The following is a 23679-nucleotide window of genomic DNA, read 5'->3' on the forward strand; positions in this document are numbered from 1 at the left end:
GATTTCTCATAATAGGACCCTTTAGCATCCAAAGAAATCAAAGAGGTTTTCTTGAAATTTTCACTGGTTACGCTCAATTCATGTATATAAAACTGTAGAAGATGAGAAATAGGCTGGGCGTGCTTGCTCCTGTCTGTAATCCCATTGCTTGGAGGCTGAGGTTGAGAGATTGCTTGAGCTCAGCAGTTCGAGACCAGCCTGGGCAACATGGCAAAATCCTGTCTTTAAAAACAAACAAACAAAAATAAGCTGAGTGTGATGGCACTTGCTTGTGGTCCCATCTACGCTGGAGGCTAAGGTGGGAGGATCACCTGAGCCCAGGAGGTCAAGGCTGCAGTAGCTGTGATGACACCACTGCACTCCAGCCTGGGCGACACAGTGAGACCCTGTCTTGAGAGAGTGAGAGCGAGCGAGCGAGAGAGAGCAAGAGGGCTAGTGATATACCCAAAGTTTGGGAAAAATTATTCAAAGTTCAGAATTGTGTCTTCAATATGAGCAAGCAAAATTGGAACTCCCTTTGTTGGAGGAGGAAGAGGCAGAGCAGGTAAGATTTAGCCAGTTAGCTCTTTGTGTGATTTGAAAGTTGTAAATTTGAAGCACTTTATTTTGTACAGTTATAGGCACAGGAGAGGAATAGTATAGATGTGTGTCAGAAATTAGAATGATTTGAATGTAGTTAAAACACATACTTTCATGAAGTTTGAATTTTTGAAATGTATAAATGTTACTAATTAATCATAAGAAAATCATACTGTGATTGTTTGTTTTTTAAATCCATAAGTCAGAAACCAGGGGGTATATACTGGAAGACTAAAGTAAACTGGGGACCCAAAAGCTAAATTTAAACTTGAGGTTTGATTTGTCTGGCCCACATAATTTTAAAATTTTGTAATTAGTTGCCAGGTTTAACACTTGGTCACTGTATGGTTTTGTTTTTGTTTTTTTTTAAAGCCTCCAACTAGCAATAATTAATCTGCATGTTAGTGAGCCAGAACCACATGGCAAACCATCTCTGTAAAAATGTCTATGTTCTGAAAAAAAGTGAGACAATTGCTGTTTTTCCTTTAGATGCAGTATGGCCTGTTAAATGTAATGTTAAGACAGACAATAGTTTGGATAGAAATACTGTGTAAATTATCTTTTTCTTACTAGAAATAAGAATTGTAGTTTATTTTCCCAATTTTAGAATTAGTTATTTTACATTATTTGTCTTTTAATCAAGTGTCTCCATAGTCTGTAGCTTTGTACTTTATAACCCAATCAGCCTAGGTTTTCTGTCTTGGTTGTCTTGTCTACTATATACAGCTTTTCTTATGCTGGTTTCTGGCTGCATTTATAGTTAAATTGCTTTTGATGGTGCTCAGGTGCTATTCAGGCTCATCTTGGTCTTTTAGCATATCCCAATAAACAAAGAATATTTGTAAAATAGGCCAAACTAGTTGAACATACGTGCTATATTTTTACCATGGGAATTGATCGGTCTCGTGGTGTATGTCCCATCATGGGTGCTATTCCAGCACAGACAGCACCGTGGAGCAGCATGCAACTGTGAAGACGCACATGATCCTTCAGAATCTTTCAGTTCTACGGAGAAGGTTTCTTGGTCTGAGCACTACAGATACACCAGGGGTTATACTTCAGAAGAAGGACCCTGATCCCTTGCCAGTTTGCATACTTACAGTGGAACAGGGCAAGGATTACCTGCTTAATTTGAAGATACTCAGTTTTGCTGACAGGGTTTAACCACACTGCCCTGGTAAACTTGCCATACTTGCTTGTTCTGTACTTGCTTGTTTAGTTCTGAGGCCTTGGAGCCCCTCCTGTTGAGGCAGATAGCTAAGGGAAGGTTGTATGGTCAGGCAGTAGGACAAACTGCTTTGTCTCCCCTTCTCAGTCTTCCTCATGCTTTAGGGGCTTACATTAGGGACTGCCTCCAAGGGTCATAATGAGTAAGTCCCTCCAAAATGTTAGCTGCTTTTCACTGGGCAGAATTTATCAAAATGTATTTTAAAGGCCCCAAATGCCCACCGTAATTGTGGTCATGACTCTTGGTTGTCTTAAATCCTTTACAATCCATGTCCTTGGGTTCTCTTCTGAGGATTTGAGAGTAGATAGATGGCAGTTGGTGAGAATAAACGACTGTTATCTCTATAGGGAAACTCTCCCCAGGGGCCCCTTCTTTCTAGTCAACTAGTTATTCTTCCCTGTCCTAGCTTGTGGACTGATTTGTCATCTTTATCATTCCTTCTGGTTGTCTTTTCCTTGCAAGCGCCTTCTTTGGTTTTGGCTCCTGCACTTATCTGCCAGCTTCCTTTAGTTCTTCCAGAATTTAGGGCTTAATAGCCTATTAATTTTCTCCTGGTCATCTGCTTTTTAAAAAATCATAATCTTACGGTTTTGTTTTAGGAGCTTCATCTGAGTCCAATCCCAGTCATCTTTTCTTTGTCCTCTCTTTCTCTCCAACTCATCCAGAGACCTCTGGGACATTTTCTGTGGGGTTCTTTGTCTCCAGTTTCGCTTGAGACAGAGCATTGTAGGCTAGTAGGACTGACTTGTGCCGGCACAGGCCTGCAGGGTGAGGCTGATCTAGCGGCTTCAAAGGCAGATTAGCAGATTATCATCTTGAGTTTCCCTTTCATCGTAGATCTACCATTGAGGGCCTCAGCCATTCATAGACAAAAGTTCTGCAACTAATGGTCACTGACCATCCCAACCTAGCCAAGCAACCTGACTCCAATCCCAAAAGTGGTCGAGAACTTGGAATGCTGAAATTAACCCTGAGACTTGATAAAGTCTAGGCAAATGCATTTTTCTTTTTTTCTTTAACAGACTATAATAATATTTTGTAAAAAATTTTTTTTCTGTTCTGTGTCTCTCTTAGTTTTCCACTTAACACCAACAGATAGACTGAATCTTTGGAGAAGTAAACCATTTTTAAAGTATAACCCAAAATGTTTGACTTTTAATTGATCTTCTTCACATCCACTGTTACACCTCGATACACCATCCATACCCCTACAGTCCATGCTCCACACTGCAAATGAAGTAGCATTTTAAAATGCTAATCTGATGATGCCACTCCTCTGCTTTAATGATTTCTCCAGGGACGTTAGGATGCCAAAGCCGGAGTACTTAATGTGGTACACAAATTTTGTGTGTATTAATTATATTAGTCCTCGTTACCCTCCTAATTGCCCTCTGTACTCTTACATTGGTGGTCTTGCAGTTCCTCAAGTGTGTCATGCTCTTCTCAGTTCAGGGTCTGGCTCCCTGCCTTTCTGTCTGCAAACCCATGTTCATCCTTACTACATACTTCAGTCTCAGTCCAGGAGTCACTTATTCAGGGAAATCTTTTCCTAGGCCTTCTGTTAGATGAAGTCTTATTTTTATACCTTTCCACTGTACTGTGTACTTATTTTCAGCACATATCACAACTGTAATCATTTGTCTTCTCTATATATAATAAGGCTCCATATGAGCACAGGGAGCATATCTGTCTGTATCCATTTTCCCAGTGCTTGGCACAGGGTAGCCAGTAAGTACATTTTCTGACTTACTGGGAAAAAAAAGGATAATAGCTGTCATTTGGAGTTATTATATGGATGAGAAATAATGTCTGTGAAGAGATAGTTCAGTACCTGGTATCTAACAGACACATAAGAAGTACCTACTGTTGTTTTTAATCAGTAGATTAATGTTTTGTAGGGTTACAGAAGTAATTGGTACTATTGGTAGTAATCAGGAGGTTAATGTTTTATGAGGTTACAGAAGACTACGTACAATGTTGCTTTATTTCAGAGAGTTTATTGTGGTAGAAAGAATAGGGCTTTGGAGTCAGAAATACGTAGCATTTACTAGCTATAACTTTGGGCTCTAAGCTCTTTGAAACTCATTTGATCCACCTGCAATGACCATGTCATAGTTGATGGTGAAAATCAAATGGGAGATTATATTCATTGTACAGTGGATGTTGACTCATACGTAAATCTTCATAAATAGAAAAACTGGGGTTTATTGTAAGTTACGGGCTGATGACCTGACAAGTTTTAAATTTATCATTAATATTTGTTTATTAATCTGACATTTATTAATGTCAGATCATAATTTAACTCTGTAAGCTCTTATTTTCTCTGATCGCAATCTAGCAGCATTTTCCAGTTCTGTGATCTATAACTGAATTCGTTTGATTTCTATGACTTTTTGAAATATTGAAATGAAATATTAGTATTTAGTATTTAATATTAGTATTACTATTTAGTATTTCCATTATCAAACACGGTATTTATTAGCCTAGCATCCCAAAAGTAGCACTTATTTCAAAGGGACCATTTTGTTCATGTAATGAATTAGAATATTTATATTGTAGCCTTGAAATGTCAAGTTCTAAGACAAGAAGTTTATTGAACCACATATTTTGTTCTCTTTAGTAACTGAAAGCAAACAGTTTGTGTTTACAAATAAACAACATATTCAAAGTATGAGAAATTGGTAATTGATTCATAGGCATATACAAACAGTGTGGACACAGTGCCATTGAAGAAAGTTACTCAGTTGTAGATAATAGTTACCATTTCATAAAACCAAATTTCACACTGTGTGAAATGATTAAAGTAATATAAAATTTGCCCTTTGATTCTGGTGTTGAATTCAAATTCACTTCTGCACTGTTTTCAGTCTGGATTTACAGAACTTTAAACCCTTGAATTAGTCCCTTTAAGGTATTTTGTTAAACGGTATTCATAATGTGTGCAGTACATTAGTAATGGCAACATTTAAACTTCTTAATTAGCTTTTATTATATTTAGATCATCTGTTTTTTAAAGAGAACTTTTCTGGGAATTAACATTTATGAATTGTTCATTTTTTAATAAACAAATATCACACAGATACAAACAACTTAATGTTTTTTTCGATTTTTTTCTTTAGAAGCAGCATTAAGAGGTCTTCTGGGAGCCTTAACAAGTACCCCATATTCTCCCACCCAGCATCTAGAGCGAGAGCAGGCTCTTGCTAAACAGTTCGCAGAAATTCTTCATTTCACACTCCGGTTTGATGAACTCAAGGTAGAATTATCTGTTGGCCCTGATTGTTATGAAAATCATGCATCTTTTAATGAGTACTGGGAGAAAAAGCCGGGAAACATTGTTAAAACATATTTAAATGATGTCTGCTAGACCTTAATAAAAATGGAAAACTGGATTTAGAAATTATGACTAGTCTTTTGATATATGGCAAAGAGCAAATTACTGAGTATTCAGTCTCAATCTTTTTTTATTTTTTGAGACAGAGTCTTGCTTTGTCACTCAAGGTGAAGTGCAGTGGTGTGATCTCAGCTCACTGCAATCTCTGCCTCCTGGGTTCAAGTGATTCTCCCACCTCAACCTCCCGAGTAGCTGGGATTATAGGCATGTGCCACCATGCCTGGCTAATTTTTGTATTTTTAGTAGAGACGGGGTTTCACCACGTTGGCCAGGCTGATCTGGAACTCGTGACCTCAGGTGATCCACACCGTCTCAGCAGTCTTCATTTAACTTTGTTTAAAAATTATCTCCGAAACAAAATGTTGAGCTTCTTTTCTAATATTTTTTCTTTTCTGCTCACACCCCTGCCCCGTTTTCAACACTGTTTTATATTAAAATGTTGCTAAAATTTGTTTTTTCTCCCTTCCTTCTTTCCCGCTTTCTTCCTTTCTTTCTGCTTCTTTTTTCATCTGTCATTGTTTATACTATTTGGAACTATAAATACCTTGTTGTTAAAAAGAATGAATGTAAAGGAATAAGCACTAGGTCTCATATCAAGAGACCTGAGTTCCAGTTTATACTCTGCCACAGTAACCCCAGTCATGAGATGTTGGGCAGGTCCTTTGATTTTTCAGGGCCTCTGGTACCCTGTCTAGAAAATGGAAGAGCTGGATTCCAAACTTCAGCATTTTATAATTGTATCACAGTCAGATTTGTATGTAAAATTCTAGGTTGAGGATTGCTCTGTTGACCATATATACATACTTTTATCATAGTAACTAAAAACAAGTGCCCAAACAGTCCTTTTTGTTTTTGTTTGATAAACAAGCTTTTTTAGTACATTACCTGAAATTAACTGAAAAGAAAAGGGAAAGTATACTGCCTGCGGTCTTTTGTTATGTTCAGTAAGGACTGAATACAGTTGTAAGCCACCTTAGATTATACCAGTTCTAGTTCTTAAAATGATACCATGAATTATGCAATGTTTTATACTAATTAAAACTGAAGATTTTTCACTTAATTTTTTACATTAGCGTTTAGTACATAACATTTTTTTTCCCACAAATGTCTTATTCAGATGACAAATCCTGCCATACAGAATGATTTCAGCTATTATAGAAGAACATTGAGTCGTATGAGGATTAACAATGTACCGGTAAGTTAATGCTTTGAATTAGGGGGATGGTAAGAATAACTTAGTGCTCAGCCTGTTCATTTGATTATTTTGTTTGTTCATTCAGATAGCGTTAAAGCTAGTAATAAAGTTAGTAACTATGGGCAGCCACAGCGGTAGGAAGAAAAGCAAACTGTAACAAACCGTATGGTATTTACCTGGTTTTCTTCACAGTCTCTTAAATTCCCACAACTACTTCAACAAAATTGCTTGTCTGTATAACGTTGATACTTACAAAATTTCACGATGTACTCTCATTTTAACTGTACAGAAATTTTGTGAGTTCATAGTTACGAGTTTTTTGTCTCCGTATTAGTAGAATGGAAGCCGTGGAAATTATCGTGAGTTAATTTCTCGGAGAGAAATCTTGAACCCAAGTCAGTTTCCAAGAAATTAATGGTTAATGCTGGCACGAGGGGATAGCGAGGTCATGGTCTGTTAACACATCTGTGCCTGATATGGCTGTTTGAGAAAATGGCTTGTGCCTGCTCCTTGGCTAGTATAGCATTTCTTCTGGCTTCTTTAGGTCTGTTAACTTCTTACCATCCTCCTCTTAAGCTGTTTATTATCTTTTCTACCTCCAAGGAACTAAGTACTGTAAGTAAAACTAGAGCGGAAGAAAATACTAGCTTGTTCTCTTGTGTATTCTGAGAACCTTATAATTGGTCTGAAAAATTTCAAAGATCAACCTTTGTTTCAAATAGATAGTTTGAGAAGTACTGTAACTATGTAAGGAGTGATAAGTGGCATAAGAGATTTAAAATATATATATATCAAAGACTATCATTCATTTTCTTTTTCCTTGAAAAAATATTTTAGGAAGCACTTGCACTAAGGCACTGAGTTGGAGGAAAAGATTCCTCTTTACGAAACATCTGTCACTTGCATCAATTTGATTTTTGCATTGACCAGTTCCTGGTGTGAGACTGACCTTAGCATCTGTCTTTTTCATACCTACCATATAAAATAAGATAAAAGCAAAGCAGCCAATCCTGTACTATACCCATCCTTGCCATCACTTAAGGCTAAAGACATTAGTCATCTTGGTTCTTCCTTTTACCCTCAATAATTACAGGTAAAAGCCAGTTGTTTTCAGAAATATCTCTGAAATGTCTTCTCCATCCTTTTCCATCTCCTCCTCCCACTGTTCCAACAGAGAGCCTAATTCCCACTCTTTCTGGCAGTCATTCTACACAGCATAACTCATTTTCAGACCTACAAGTCTTTTTCCATTTTCTTACAATCCGCCCATGATGATCAGTTAATTTTCTTAAGGAAATTGACTTAGTTGTCATTCCTTTCATCTCACACTCTAAATGGCTCCCCATTCCATATGGAAGAAAAATACGAACTTAGGCTAGCATTTAAGGTACTATACAATACAGTCTGACCCCAACCTGTATCTTTCATTGGTTGCAGCCACTTATTACACTGAATATGCTGAATTACTCTTTAGGGAGTCATTTGGAAACATACTCTTTCCCCTGCCAGATTGGAATACCTTGTTTATCTGCCCAATATCACCTGCAAAAGGATAACTCTTCTTCTCCTTAGTTTCTTCTACTCCAACTTAATGTTCCTCTGACTCCCTTTTTGTGTTATCACCTGTTAGAATCTTACCGTGGATGTTGTATGGATACTTAATTGTTCATGATGGAGGACAGGGTACAATTTTATAATCATTTTTCTGTCCTCCATAACATTTAGAATCTCTTGTATGTAGTAGACAGCTCATCAAGGTTTTATTTAAATTCCTTAATATCATTTAAAATATTTTTGAAGAGGTTAATCTTTAAAAAAAAATAACTTTTTTTTTTTTTAAAGAATATTTAAGTATTATCGATACATGAGAGTCTAAAATGTAATTGAGGCAGGCACCCTGCCTGGGTCCTTTTGTTATTGTTATTGTATGTAATAATTTGTGAACTAACATCGAGTGCTTTTACCTTCCCCACAGGCAGAAGGAGAAAATGAAGTAAATAATGAATTGGCAAATCGAATGTCTTTGTTTTATGCTGAGGCAACTCCAATGCTGAAAACCTTGAGTGATGCCACAACAAAATTTGTGTCAGAGGTAAGCATTGCCTAGGCAGTTGCTCTGTGTTGTTACTCATCCTCCTGTTGCAGACGTGATCTCAGCAAGCCCAAGACATTAAATACCATCTTGAAGCCAACAGACTCCCAGATGTATGTGTTGAGTCCTGACTTTTTTCTGAGGCCCGTGTGTGCACACCTGTCCACCTATTTGCAGTGTCTCTGGAGTGGTTGACACCTCAGTGATACCTGATGGATCGGCCAAACCAAACTCTGGCTTGCCTTTTACAACCCTGCCCTTTCTTTAGTTTTTGCTCTTTCAATTAATAGTACCAGTGCAGGCAACAACTTACAAGTTACGTCATCCTAAATTCCTTTCTTTTTTTTTTTTTTGAAACAGAGTTTCACTCTTGTTGCCCAGGCTGGAGTGCAATGGCACGATCTCGGCTCACTACATCCTCTGCCTCCCGGATTCAAGCGATTCTCCTGCCTCAGCCTCCCTAGTAGCTGGGGTTACAGGCATGTGCCACCATGCCTGGCTAATTTTGTATTTTTAGTAGAGACAGGGTTTCTCCATGTTGGTCAGGCCGGTCTCGAACTCCTGACCCCAGGTGATCCACCCGCCTCGGCCTCCCAAAGTGCTGGGATTACAGACGTGAGCCACCACGCCTGGCCATCATCCTAAATTCCTTTCCATACCTCACTCCCTACATGTATTCCATCAAACAGTCTCGTTGACTTTCCCTCCAAAATACTAATATATCATGAATATGAAAAGTTACTTTCTTGCCACCAGCCACATCAGACTTCTCATCTGGATTACTGCATTTGTGTCCTGACCATTCTTATTTCCTCCACTCTTGCCCCAGTACAGTCCTTTCTCCATAGAGCAGCCAAGTAATCTTAAAACATAAACCATGTTCCCTCCCTCCTCCATGTAAAATGTTCCCAGTGACTTCCTAGTACCCTTAGGATAAAATCCAACTATTGCATAGCCTGTAAAACTCTACACCTTTGACCCACTGTCTGCATTGTTGCAGTTGTTCTTACACAGCTGAAATGCAAGTGCCTTTCAGAAGAGTACTGCCTTCGCTATCTTGCTCATAGCTGTATCCCCAGTGCTTGGAACAGTTGCTTAGAGTCTAGTGCATTATTTAGAAAATTAGTAGTAGGAACCAGGTTTTAAAGTTGCCAATTTTTCATATTATGCTAAATTTTAAATTGTGCTTAAGTAATAACTGTTTGTTACTTTTACTTTTTTTGTTCTTCATATACTTCTACAGAATAAAAATTTACCGATAGAAAATACCACAGATTGTTTAAGCACCATGGCTAGTGTATGCAGAGTCATGCTGGAAACACCGTGAGTATCAGCTGATCTTTTTCACTTTAACAGTGCTGTTGAGATGACTGATATTTCGAAACATGTTCATATATGAACATGTTTTATCTGGAAGGTGGAAAGTAAGTATATTCCAAATGTTGAATATTAATATATGAACAAACTTAAAATAATTTGGCTATTTAATGTAACTTCTGGTTAAGTATAAAATGGAGTTAGTTGGTCTTCAGGTACCTCAGACTAGTCAGTCTGACTCAGACTCTTAGTTCTCTTCTCAGAACACAAATGTGGTGGTGGTTTTTTCATGGCTGGGATGTGGGAAAAGAGCTTTAAAGCTCCCTGGTTATACTCACCATAAATGTTCTTTTTCCATATTTAGTAAAGAATCTTACCCTTTTGCCAAAGGGCTGGAATTATTCTTCTGTTTATCTCTTTTTCTCTTTTTTGTTTTTTTTCAACACGAACGTGAATTATCTCTTTTTTTCTCTCCCATCTAAAGCATTTATGATGTAGGATACAGTGTGTCCTGGCTGGATTTTTCCTGTTAGCAGGCAGAAAGAATCTCCTCCTGGATTCCAGAATAATAAATACAGTCATGTGCTGCTTAATGACGTTTTGGTCAACAATGGGCCACATATACGATGGTCCAAAGCACTATACTGTACATCTTCTCATTAGAAAACCTTACGAGATAGGAGGGCAACAATTATCATAATCCTCTTCCTTCCCCCACCACCAGCTTCAGGCAGTAAGGTCCTGGGAAATGAAGGGACACTATCCATGTGCTTGGATGTCTCTGTCTTGGTCCCGTACTCTTTCTGCTGTGATATACTGCCTTCTGTATATAGATAAAAGTTCAGTTTTCTTTTTCACAAATGAGAGGAGAATATGATTGAGTTTTAGTAAAATTGATATCCAGTAATACTATAATGTATTTAGATCGAGATAGCCCCTAAATAGCAAACCTGCTTGCTCTATTAAGCTAGTGATTTTTCATCATAGGTGGTAACAGCCTTTATGTAGCACCCATTCTCTAAAATTGTTGCTATCAGTCTAGCAGAGGAGTAATACACTAATGTGGGTGCAGATATTATAGAAACCAGAATACATGGGTGATGACTGCTCCCCTCACCATCTTCTCATCTCTCTGGGGATCTCATTGTGGAGTAAGGGGCATAATGTTAGTATCCCTTTTAGAGATCAAAGCGGCAAGTCAGCATCAGCTTAAAGGTGAATCACCTCATTAAAGAATTTTGTATCTCTTTCAGGGGGTTGATATGGAAAGGAAAACAGACATAAGATTTGAATGTATCAGTGTTGCTACTTGTGAACATACTGCATTCAACTGATTGATAGAAATTTGAATAAAATATTCCAGAAGAGGTTTTTCTTGTGCATGTGTTTTAAAAAGAATTTTGTAATGCACTTCTTCCATGCATATCTTATCTACTCTTCAGGGAATACAGAAGCAGATTTACAAATGAAGAGACAGTGTCATTCTGCTTGAGGGTAATGGTGGGCGTCATAATACTCTATGACCACGTACATCCAGTGGGAGCATTTGCTAAAACTTCCAAAATTGATGTAAGTTATTGTTTTATGTAAGTAATTTCAAACGAGTTTCTCCATGGAAACCATAGGATTTTATTTTATGATAGGAGCTAGCAAACTCTCACAAAACTCAGATTTATAGTTTGTGAAATGGTGGACTTTCATCTCCTCTGTCCTTGTGCTGTATTTCTTGTGGCCTGTATTCAGGTGGAATAGAATGATCAAAGGATGACTGTACCGTCTATTGAGTACCTCCTGGAAGGCTTCTACTACATATTTGGCAATATAAATAAATAATTAAATATAAGAAATTTTGAATCATGTCCTTTGGCCAAAGGCCATTTCAAATAAAATGTTTATTTCAGAATACTTATAAAAAGTCAGTAGTGCTGCCAGGTGTGCTGGCTCATGCCTGTAGCCCAAGCACTTTGGCAGGCTGAAGCAGGAGGATCACTTGAGCCCAGGAGTAGAAGACCAGCCTGGACAGCATAGTGAGGACCCCATTTATACAAAAAAAGAAAAAAATTAGCCAGGTGTGGTGGCACACATTGGTAGTCACAGCTACGTTGAGAGGCTGGGAGTTCCAGCCTGCAGTGAGCCATGATCACACCACTGCATTCAGTCTGGGTGACAAGAGAGAGAGACCCTGTCTTGAAATTAAAAAGACAGCTAGTAGTGATGCTCCAGTGGAAAAAAATGAAGACTTTATGTATTTTTGCTCCCCTACCCAGTCATAATAATTTGTGACTATAGTTGGCTCTCTGCTTTTCTTTTCTCTGTAAAAGTTTGTATTAGAAATAGTTTTCTAATTTCTCTACGTCATAGTTTCTTTCCCCACCCTCTCACATCTAGTTCTTTAATGTTTGGTGAGAATTGTCTTCCTGTTTCCCTTTCATAGCTAGTTTAGGCTCTTAGCATTTTGGATCTTGATTACTGATTGCTAGCCAAGCTTCCTGCCTACATATGATATGTACACTTGTCATATGTAAAGAGAAATGAGTTAATATTTACTGTATGGTTGCCATGTCCCAGGAATTTTACATTTGTTCTCCCTTGTGACTCTGAAAATACTCTTAAGGATGTTAGGTGTCATCTCCCTTTACTGACAGGGCAACTAAAGTTTAGCAGATTAAGTAATAGAATTGCTAGTAGGCCGGGTGCAGTGGCTTATGCCTGTGATCCCAGCACTTTGGCAGGCTGAGGCAGGCAGGCGGATCACCTAAAGTTAGGAGTTCAAGACCAGCCTGGCCAACATGGTGAAACCTCGTCTCTACTAAAAACAGTGCAAAAATTAGCTGGGCATGGTGGCACACATCTGTAGTCCCAGGTACTTGGGAGGCTGAGGTGGGAGAATCGCTTGAACCCAGGAGGCAGAGGTTGCAGTGAGCTGAGATCGCGCCATTGCACTCCAGCCTGGGTGACAGAGCGAGACTCCATCTCAAAAAAAAAAAAAATTGCTAGAAAATGGTAGAACCCACATTTCTCTGGCTTCCAAAGCCTGTGTTCTTTCTGCTGTATTATGCTTTTTTACAATAACCAGGCTAATATATGTTAAATACCATTGTCATCAAGTGGTTACCTTTTAAAATAACCTGTGAGTCCCCTGCTGCCAGGCATAACAGTTCATATGACTCTTCCTGACTTTCAGCCTCTCATAACTCCAGGTCCAGCACTGAAAAATTCCTATCTGTGCTCTGTGTGATACTTTATTCTGTGGGGTTTCTCTACCTGAAAGCTCCTGTTTTCTTTAACATACTCATTCTGTCCTTTATTTTTTATTTTATTATTGTTTTTTGAGATGACGTCTTGCTCTGTCACCCAGGCTGGAGTGCAGTGGTGCAGTCTCGGCTCGCTGCAAGCTCCGCCTCCAGGGTTCATGCCATTCTCCTGCCTCAGCCTCCCTAGTAGCTGGGACTAGAGGCGCCTGCCACCACGCCTGGCTAATTTTTTTGTATTTTTAGTAGAGATGGGGTTTCACCGTGTCAGGCAGGATGGTCTCGATCTCCTGACCTTGTGGTCTGCCTGCCTCGGCCTCCGAAAGTGCTGGGATTACAGGCGTGAGCCACCACACCTGGCCCATTCTGTCCTTTAAATCGCCACTCAGCGCCTTTTCCAGGAAGTCTTCCCTTAGCAAACCCTTTGTTTTTCATTGCATGTGTGGTACTTTAGTTTGACTGATTTTGTTCTCACTGACTAAGTGAGAATAGTAACACCTAGGTTGGGTTTTTTTCTGTTCTAAGAATAATTAATTTGACATAGTATGTTATCTCTTGGGTTCCATAGTTATGGTCTTGGTTTATTTTACTATTTTGAAAAGGAATGTTACATGAAAAAAATGGCTACTTTACCTTTTCTGTTTTCTTTTTCTTTAGATGAAAGGTTGTATCAAAGTTCTTAAGGACCAACCTCCTAATAGTGTAGAAGGTCTTCTAAATGCTCTCAGGTGTGTATATGTATGCATACATATGTACAGAAGAAATCTGTAAGGAAAATGGTTTATGTAAAGAAAAGGCATTAAGTGTGAATAGGATATAAAAATAAGTGTTCAAGCTGGAAATGTGAAGATCCTATTTTGTTTACTGATAGTCTTGCTTCCAAACACTGGTGACAGTATTCTACGATGAGGAATGTGTGGGACACATGACAATAGCAGCTTCATTTTCTGGTTGAAGATTTTGGCTTTTACTTGTTGCTTCTCTTGAAACAGAGATTGCTTGTTTTTTTAATAAAAGTATTATATACCAGTTATAAATAAAATTCAGAAAGCATAAATAAAAAGAAATAATGTAATCTCACCATTTTGAGATAAGCCACTATTAGCCTATAGCCTTCCAGAGTTTTTTCTTTACATATGTAGATAATAGCTCTATGTAGTAGTTATCTTTTTACAAAATAATATCATACAAAGTGGCTTGTAACTAGCTCTTTCCTCTTAATAGAACGTAATTACATTTGTGTTCAGACTTGTGTTCTGTTATTTTTATGTATTTCTTATAATAAAAATTAAGTAGTCATTATTTAATGTCTGTTATTAGATTAGTTTTACCTAAGTTAGTTGCTCAAACTTCTACGAATGCCAGAACATTATTTATTTCTTTATTTAGAGATGGAGTCTTGCTCTGTCACCCAGGCTAGAGTACAGTGGCACGATCTTGGCTTATTGCAACCTCCGCCTCCCGGGTTCAAGTGATTCTGCTGCCTCAGCCTCCTGAGAAGCTGGGATTACAGGCGTGTGCCTGTATTTTCTATTTTTAATAAAGACGGCATTTCACCATGTTGACCAGGATGGTCTCAAACTCCTGACCTCAAGTGATCCACCCACCTTGGCCTCCCAAAGTGCTGGGATTATAGGCATGAGCCACTGTGCCCAGCTGCTAGAACATTTTTAAATGAAAATCTCAGTATTTTATAATATTTGACTGCAGAGATTTCATTGGTAGTATTCACATGACATAAAAGATGACATCCCATTACTTGATTTTTTGGGGGTTTAAACACAAAAATTACATGAACACAGAAATATTTATAGAATGATATTTACCACATAAAATGTAGGCTGTATCATTTCAGCTAAGTGGAACTGTCAAATGATTTTATTAAGATTATGAAAAAATGTTTAAAAATAGTTTTTAAAAGATTATGGAAAGTGTTGCATAAGCGGTTACTGCCTGAATAAAGGTGATCTATTCTAAATGAACATCAGTAAGATTAAGGAACATAATTTAAAATCCTTACAATGTCAAACTATTTTAACCATAAGCCTAGTTTTAGAATTCTGTATTCTTGTGGTTTTACAATGCATACTTCAGTGCTTTTGCCAATATTTAATGATATCATGAGTCTTTCCTCCTTGGTTTCTTTCTGAATACTCCCTGTGTCTCAGGCAGCCTGATTTTTCTCCCAAGCCGTTGTCTTTTTGATTGGTCAGGCTCTTTGAAGCCAGCAAGTGGCAGGAAATCTTTGTTAAAAACTTAGAGGTAATTGAGATTTAGGAGGTTTTAGGATTCTTTCTTCAGCTTGAAGGTAGTATGCCTAACTCAGAATCCTACTTTTCACTTTAAGGGTAGTTCAGTTTCCTTTTCCTTAGAATGAAAGCAGAGGAGGGCAGTGATGGCGAGTGAAAGACAGGGTTGAAGTCTCCCACAGAGTAATCTGTGTTTGAGGGAGAGGGGAGGGAAGGAAAGCAACATGGAGGCAAGAGTCACCTGTCAGTTTGGTACATTTTCTTTCCTTTGTAATAGATAATGGAAACTAGAAAATAAAATGTTGCTTTTAGAAACAACAAAATCAGGTCTGACTTGGGATTCAGGCACTTTCCTTTTAAACAAATACCCTAGCTGATACAGATAATGCTGATACTTTGAAAAATATTTCTTAAAGTAAATCCATCTAGCCTTTAATATGTTTTACTGAGAGCACATGTTTAGAAAGCATTTTGTAACCCCAGAAGTACTACACGAGTGTTACACACCTCCACCAAATAGAACTTAGTGACCAAAAGATTTTAAATGAGAGAATAATTCCATATGCATGTATATGTTTGTTTTGAATGCTTTTCTGTAGTAATTATTTATATAGAACTTCCTGTGCTACTAAGAGAAGGCATCAAGTCATATGTCCATTTTACAGGTGGAAAAATGGAACCAAATACATTTAATCATAAGAGGGAAAGAAAGAGAACTGGGAGTTCAGGTTCAGTAGTAGATAATTGTCTTCTTTATTAAATTTAAGAGTAAAGGTAAATAATAATTGGTTTTCTTTAGTAGAACAGTCATGCACTTGGAAAAAAATTTTGTTTTTGTGCACAAAGGAAAATAACGCCATATATCTTCATGTTTTATTTTAGCATATATTAGATAATATTGGCGTTGATAAATGAGTGCGGTGATGCAGTGTGCTCTGGATTGGAATTGTCCAAAGAAGGAAGCTAAGATCACATCCCACAGAAGAAACGAGAACTTGCATCATGGGTAGAGAGGAAAACACTTACCACTCCTCGAATAGTACAGTACATTGCTGAGTAGTGATACTTTTAATTACTCTGCAGTAGAAATTTTACTGTGCACATTACTTGGCTCTTTCCACTATTTAGTTGTATAAAGAAGTGGGGGAGAAACAAATGAAGAAATGGATTTTGAGAACTTCGAGACATCTGTAGGATTTCGTGTAATTGCGTATACTTTACATAAAGAGAACAAAAAGGTTAAATCCTTGCAACATCACTTAGCATTTAATGTAAATATTCCTTTTTGGTTTTTTTTTCCAACCTGGCTGCTTATTTTGTCTTCCTTCCACAAATATTTGTTGAGCACCAGTTATGTGCCAGGCACTCTTGATACCTATTCAAAAACATGAGAACAGTTTGGGAGTGACTTCTCAGTAACATTGTAGACAGTATATCAGGTACTTAATAAGCGTTCTTCAGTTTTTAAATTAATTTGAAATGAACCTAATAGGAATTGGGTTTAAATTTCTTAAACACAGAAAGATGATCTGTGTGGACCTGCTGAAAAGGATGTAGTCCTAGCTGGGCATGGTGGCACACACCTGTCATCCCAGCTACTTGTGAGCCCAAGGCAGGAGGATTACTTGGGCTCTCAATTGCCCAAGCCCAGGAATTGAAGGCCAGCCAGGGTATTATAGCCAGACCTTGTCTCTAGAAAAAAAGATCTAGTCCTTAAGATTATATGTGGAATTCTTGTGAACCAAATTAGTCTGTCTGGGTTATCTCCAAAATATAGTCCACACCCACACATTGAACACCTGTCTCCATGCTGCTGTAATCTGGCCCAGGCCTTGACATCTGATCATCTCACACTTGGTGCTCAGTAACAGCCCCCTTATTTAATGCCTCCCTGCTGCTCCTTCTCTTCCCCACAGCTCACCCTCAACAGCCAGAATGATAAAACTTAAGTGACATCACACCCCTCTCCTGCTTAATATGCTCCACTGGCTTTTATTGCACTTAAAATAATCTCTAGACTCCTTACTATGTGTGGCTTTTGGGTGTCCATGTGAGATGGTCTTTCCCTGTCTCTGTATGTAGCCTCTTCTTGTTATACTTCTCTTCTTGTTATACTCCTTTGCCGCTAGGCTTTACCTTGTCACTAATATTAGTGTATCATTATCTTTCTCCGTCTGCTGGGTTGTAAGCTCCTTGAACAGTGCCTGAGACATAGGCTTGCTTAGTGGATTTTTACCGCTTAAGGGAATACTGTCGTGAATCTTTATAATTATCACTCTTTGTGATTCTTTTTTTGAATTCTTATGTTGGATTTGCATGCATGTAGCAAAACACATGCCTAGAAATAAGGCACTTGGAGAATTGAGACATTTTAGAGATATAACAGCTGTAGTAATTGACGCATCTTAAATACAGAATAGAACAGGGGTTGGAATACTTTTCTGTAAAGAGCCAGGGAGTAAGTAGATATTAAAGGCTTTGTGGGCCACATGGTTTCTCTCATAGCTCCTCACCTCTGCCACCATGGCAAGAAGGTAACCATAGATGGTACATGAATGACTCAACATGTGTGTTTCAATAAAATTTTTATATGTAAGCACTGAAATTTGAATTTTGTAGAATTTCCACAATAACACATGAAATATTACTATTTTTCTGTCTTGCTTTGCTCACCGCCCCCCACCCCCCGCTCCCGTCATCCAAAAGGTTAAAAAACAGACTTAGCTCACAGTCCATACAAAAATTGGTGGTTTGGATGGCCCATGGGCTATAATTTGCCAGCCTCTTGGATAGAACAGCATTTTCTTCTGACTGAGAAGTTACAGCTGATTGTTTACTTGAGAGGTTAACCAATCATCTCAGCAAATGTAGTTGTAATTCAATTAAATAGCTACTGGCTATTCAGTTAGAAAGGGAGTGAGGATGACAGGCTGTGCAGAACCTGAACAGGGTTAAAGCTACAATGAGAAGCCATAATTTTGAGAGTTTTGCTGAGACCAATTTCCCATCCTGTCATAATTAGAGAACCTGATACTGATTCTTTTTTAAGTTCCTAAAACCGATCTTTTTTCTTTCCTTTTTTTAGGTACACAACAAAACATTTGAATGATGAGACTACCTCCAAGCAAATTAAATCCATGCTGCAATAACAATTCTGGAATAAGCACCTGCTGTAGACAGAAGACAGTATTCTGCAATGACTGAGAATGCACAGTTTTTTAGTGATTGCAATTACTATCTCATTTATTCTTGCTTTTATTTCTTTCCTCTGTTCCTCTTCCCTCTTTTTTAATCATGTTCTTGTTCTTAAGACTTCTTTTCTGTGCCAAAATTAGTAAAGTTACACTCTGAAGGGATATCATCCTTTCAAACAGGCCATCTAAGGCAGCTAATTATGCATTGCATTGGGGTCTCTACTGAGAAAAATTCTGTGACTTGAACTAAATATTTTTAAATGTGGATTTTTTTTGAAACTAATATTTAATATTGCTTCTCCTGCATGGCAAAACTGCCTATTCTGCTATTTAAAAACCCTCAATGACTTTATTTTCTACTGCCGCCTTTTTCATGTGCAACCAAAATGAAAATGTTTAAATTAACTGTGTTGTACAAATGGTACCCAACACAAACTTTTTTTAAATTAGTAATACTTTTGTTTAAAGTTTTAAGTTTGCATTTTGACTTTTTTTGTAAGGATGTATGTTGTGTGTTTAACCTTTATTAACTAACGTTAAAAACTGTGATGTGTGCGTAGAATATTACGTATGCATGTTCATGTCTAAAGAATGGCTGTTGATGATAAAATAAAATCAGCTTTCATTTTCTAAGTGTGGCTTGGTTTACTGATGTTTTGTTTTTAGGCTTCTAAAGTTTTCCCCATGTATGTTTTTATGGAATGCATATATACATTACATGATGTTTTCTTTTAGGGGAGAGCCGGGTCTTTTCATTAGAATTTTTATCATTGTCTATGTATATAATTTTAATTGCCTTTAAAATTTTGCTAAGTATATTAAGACCAGTGATCTTTTCATTAACTGGACTTTTATTCTTGATTTACTCTTGTATGGATGAAGTAATGAAAGGAAAACCGCCTCCTAGCTTGATTCTCCGAGAGTGGGTAGCAACGTGAAGGCAGAGTAGCCCTTTCATCCTGGGAAGAGAGTGATTATAAGAGGGACTTCCTAGGAGAAAAGCAGAGGCCATGATCTCACTAGTGGTGGAAAACTAACATGTTTTTCAGTTTGAGATCATAAAACCTAAATCATGAAATCTAAATCTCACGGTTGGAAGAAACTGCTTAAAGGTTGTCTAGTTCAACCGTGCCAGTGTTTTAAATATTTAGGAATATCCGAGGTATGATACAATTAAAATGCTTAACCATGGAAGAGAATCACAGAGGCTTCCATCAGACCCTTCTGAATGAATAGGGCCAGATCATGGCACACACAGCTTCTCAAGATCACATCCCTGCTGATCTCTCTGGCCCTCCTGCTCACTGCTCCCGCACTTCACACCCTGTTCTGCAGCCAGGCCCTACTGCTTGCTGTTCACAGATTGTCCCATGTGATGTCACTTCCTTAACTCTGGTCTGGCTGGTACCTGAACCTGACATTCCCTTCCTGCCCTTGTGACCATCTAATGAACGCCAGCTTTCATCTTTGAAGGGTTATCTTCTATTACCTCCTTCATGGAGCCTTCTGGATAACATTGGCCATATCCTTCTAGGCATCTTCTAAGAATAGTGTAATGGGCTGAATAGTGACCCCCAGGAGATACATTCACTGGGAACCTGCACGTGTGACCTTATTTGGAAAAGGTTTTTGCAGATGAAATCAAGGATCGGGAAATGAGATCAACCTGTAGTAGGGTGGGCCCTGAATTCAATGACCAGCTCTTAGAAAAGAAGGGGAAATAGACATACAGAGCTGACAGCCATGTGAAGATGGAGGCAGAGATTAGAGCAATGCATCTATGAGCCAAAGAACCCTAAGAATTGGAAGTCGCTAGAAGCTAGGAAAGAAGCTTGTCACAGATTATCTCAGAGTCTCGATAAGGAACCAACCCTACCAATATCTTGATTTCAGACATCTGGCCTCCAGGATTGTGAGGGAATAAGTGTCTGTTGTTTTAAGCCATGCAGTTTGTGGTATTTTGGTACAGCAGCCTTAAGAATCTGATACATGTATCTCGTAAAACATCTCTGATACTTACCTGCGCATGTGGCTGTGTTTTCTGATTCTAAAAGAGCCGTAGTATCTGGATACTGGAAAGTATGCGAACTTGAGAGAAGGGCCATGTCTGATTTTCCTTCAGTGTCCCAAGGAAGGATCTTGCACAGCACCTGGATTTGGAGAGGTGCCAAGTGAATGCTTCGGTGGACTGAATGAATACAAATCAAAAATAATGACGCAGCTGGAATGGATGCAGTAAGATTGCTGTGGCCTATGCAGTTCACATAGTTCACACTCTGCATGTTGAAGAATAAGTGGACAAATCTCTTTAGCCCAGGGGCTAGCAAACCGGTCTTTGGGCCAATTTACCCACCATCTGTTTTTGTACAGCTTGTGAGCTATAAATGGTTTTTAAAAAGGTTGAATACAATGAAAAGAATAATATTTTGTGGCATGAGAAAAGCATATGAAATTCAAATTTTAGTGTTCATAAATAAAATTTTATTGGAACCTAAGCCTCACTCATTTGTTGACACATTTATCGAAACTTTTGCACAACAGCAGAATTGAGTTGTGACAAAGACCATATGGCCCTCAAAAGCTAAAATATATTTACTGTCTGGCCCTTTCCAGAAAGAATGTTCCTCACCCTCCACTAGATCCAAGAGTAGGGTTATCTGACAACATAGTGTGATGGACGGCGAGGGCTGCAGGGTCATCAAAGGAGACAGTGCTGCGGCCGCAAGATGATTCAACTTCAGATCTAGTACTTGCTATTCAGATTGCCAGAGAGAGCAAGCAGGCATCTTCTCTGCCAACTCTATCTGTAGTTCTCATGTCTGTCCTTATTCGGGGGTAGGCATGATCTCAGCCAGTGTATTAGTCCATTTTCACACTGCTTATAAATACACATCCAAGACTGGGCAATTTATGAAAGAAGTTTAATTGACTTACAGTTGCATGTGACTGGGGAGGCCTCACAATCATGGGAGAAGGTGAAAGGCACATCTCACTTGATGACAGACAAGAGAAGAGAGTTTTTGCAGAAAAACTCCCCGTTAAAATAACCGTCAGATCTCAGGAGACTTACTGTCATGAGAACAGCATGGGAAAGGCCTGCCCTCATTATTCAATTACTTCCCACTGGGTCACTCCCACAACACGTGGGAATTCAAGATGAGATTTGGGTGGGGACACAACCAAACCGTGCCAGCCAGGATTAATTACTGCCCACTGGAGGAAGGTATGAGTCTGCTCTGGTGTGGGTAAATCCTTTGAGCCCCAGTCTTGTCTCTAAAACGCACCTGGTTAGTGTGTGTCTACTCATCCTATGCCCCAGCTTTTCCACAATTTAGAGAAATCCATTGCCTCATCTCTTCCACCAAACATGCCCGTAATTAACTCACCACTGCTCCATTTCCACAGCCCTCAACATAGATAAGTGGAACTTCTCAACTTGTTGGCTGCTTTAGAGATTTGGGCTAAGAAGCGTTCTGGACCATTTTAAGATTGCTGCAAGTATTTTAGACTTGTCGTAGGATTAATGACATTTTTACTCAAATCTAGGTCTTTTGAGTTGAAATGTCATTCTGGTTCCATTTGAGATTGCAGTTAACTGCAGTTTTGAAGTTCTTACTGTTGGAAGCACATTTCAAACTTCAGAGTAAGATTCAATCATAGAAGATGCAATGCAAAGATCTGTGGGTCAAGGGTCAGGAGACCCAAGCCATTATCTCTTCTTTGAAACTCTATTTTCCTCATCAGTAAAATGAGAGAATTGAAACAGATGATCTCTAACACTGATTCCATGTCTTATATACTGTCTGCAAAGGCAGTAGTAGTGTGAATACTTAAAAGACAGGCTTTAGGCAGTGGAGTGTAGTTTATTCTGGTCTCCCTCTTTAACTCCATGTGACTTTGGGCGAGTCTCATGTGTCCTCATAACAGGGAATACTCAAAATACCTACCTCTCTAGGGTGGTCCTGAGAATTGTGCTAGTTTAATGCCCACAATGTCCTATGCATATCAGAAGTTTTATTCTGGCCATCATGACATTTGACTCATTAAACGCAGTAGGTATTATATCTATTAACATGCATTGTTTCCCATTCTAGAGTAATCTACAGTAGTAGTTTCACTGCTTTCCTCAGTCCATGTGGGTGCTAGGCAAACCTGCACAATTTTTTGTTTGTTTTGTTTTGAGACAGGATCTCGCTCTGTTGTCCTCCTGGCACGTACAGCGAAATGTTCTGGTTGGATGTGTCTAGGATGAGTCTCTAATCTCCTCTCCTCTGAGCTGTGGTGGCATTTTATTCACTCGTCTGTGATAGCACTGGACATTGAAGCAAGCATCTTACTACAGTGGGCACCAGGGAGCCGCAGAAGGTTTGTGAGCAGGGCAGTCACCCAGTGCACAGGACCCAAGGCCCACAATATATATTGAAGGACCACGAAAACATTTCACTGTATTTTAAAATCAGAAGGAAACAAAATACACTTGTAGGTCTAACAGAATGTCTTAATTCCTAAGAAAAAAAGTATTAATGTATTCTTTATACCAACACAGTCTTGTGATAATTTTCATATTTTCTGGAGGAAAGGGCCCACGAAGGCCAAAGTGTTTGGGGTCCCTGAGAGTCACAAGCATGGGGAGCAGGAGGCAACGACGCAAGTGGAGCCTGTTTCTGGGGGTGCCAGAGGTGTGCCCGCTGGGCAGTGGGGAGGAGTCAGGGAGGGGACAGCTGCGCAGGTGCCACCCAAAGTCGGGTTCCGCCTCAGGTGGGCGGGACCAAGGGAGAGGGTCTCCAAAGGCCGCAGGGCCAGAGAGGGGTGGGGTGAGGGCAGGGATAGGGAGGCGGCTACTCTCATGCCCCTTGGCCTGCCCTCCTGAGAGGGGCCACCTGAAGTACCACCTAAGTCCGGACCTTTGGCAACCCTGTACCTGAGGCTCTGGGTCACTGCTCACGAGCCCAGGCTGTGCCCCACGTGGGACCTTGCTGGCACCCCTGGCCAGGCCACTGGAGGATTGCTTAAGCAATCCTCCAGTAGCTAGGACCACAGGCAGCCACCACCACACCCAGCTAACTTTTTTTATTTTTTTTGAGATTATTTTATTTTATTTATTTATTTATTTTTTTAATATTTATTTATTTTTTAATTTTGTTATTTTTTTGAGATGGAGTCTCATTCTGTCATCCAGG

At 38.9% G+C, this 23679-nt stretch overlaps 1 protein-coding gene across 19 annotated transcripts in view; it reads left to right on the top strand.

Annotated features, from left to right (window-relative positions):
• CYRIB (CYFIP related Rac1 interactor B) overlaps nt 1–20994 on the top strand; it is a 134014-nt gene extending 113020 nt beyond the window's left edge. For 18 of the 19 annotated variants that reach the window (XM_017870609.1, XM_017870550.1, XM_017870671.1 and 15 more), the window contains 7 exons: nt 4927–5063; nt 6319–6396; nt 8372–8488; nt 9732–9811; nt 11248–11374; nt 13714–13784; nt 18391–20994. In XM_017870609.1, the coding sequence (XP_017726098.1) occupies nt 4927–5063; nt 6319–6396; nt 8372–8488; nt 9732–9811; nt 11248–11374; nt 13714–13784; nt 18391–18454 (674 nt within the window). In that variant the 3' untranslated portion in view covers nt 18455–20994. The remainder of the gene's footprint in view (nt 1–4926; nt 5064–6318; nt 6397–8371; nt 8489–9731; nt 9812–11247; nt 11375–13713; nt 13785–18390) is intronic. The other variant, XM_017870662.1, reaches the window with a different exon arrangement.
• Nucleotides 20995–23679: the final 2685 nt, after the last annotated feature.

The sequence above is a fragment of the Rhinopithecus bieti genome, unplaced genomic scaffold, assembly GCF_001698545.2.
Source record: "Rhinopithecus bieti isolate Rb0 unplaced genomic scaffold, ASM169854v2 scaffold_54, whole genome shotgun sequence".
Taxonomy (NCBI): Eukaryota; Metazoa; Chordata; class Mammalia; order Primates; family Cercopithecidae; genus Rhinopithecus; species Rhinopithecus bieti.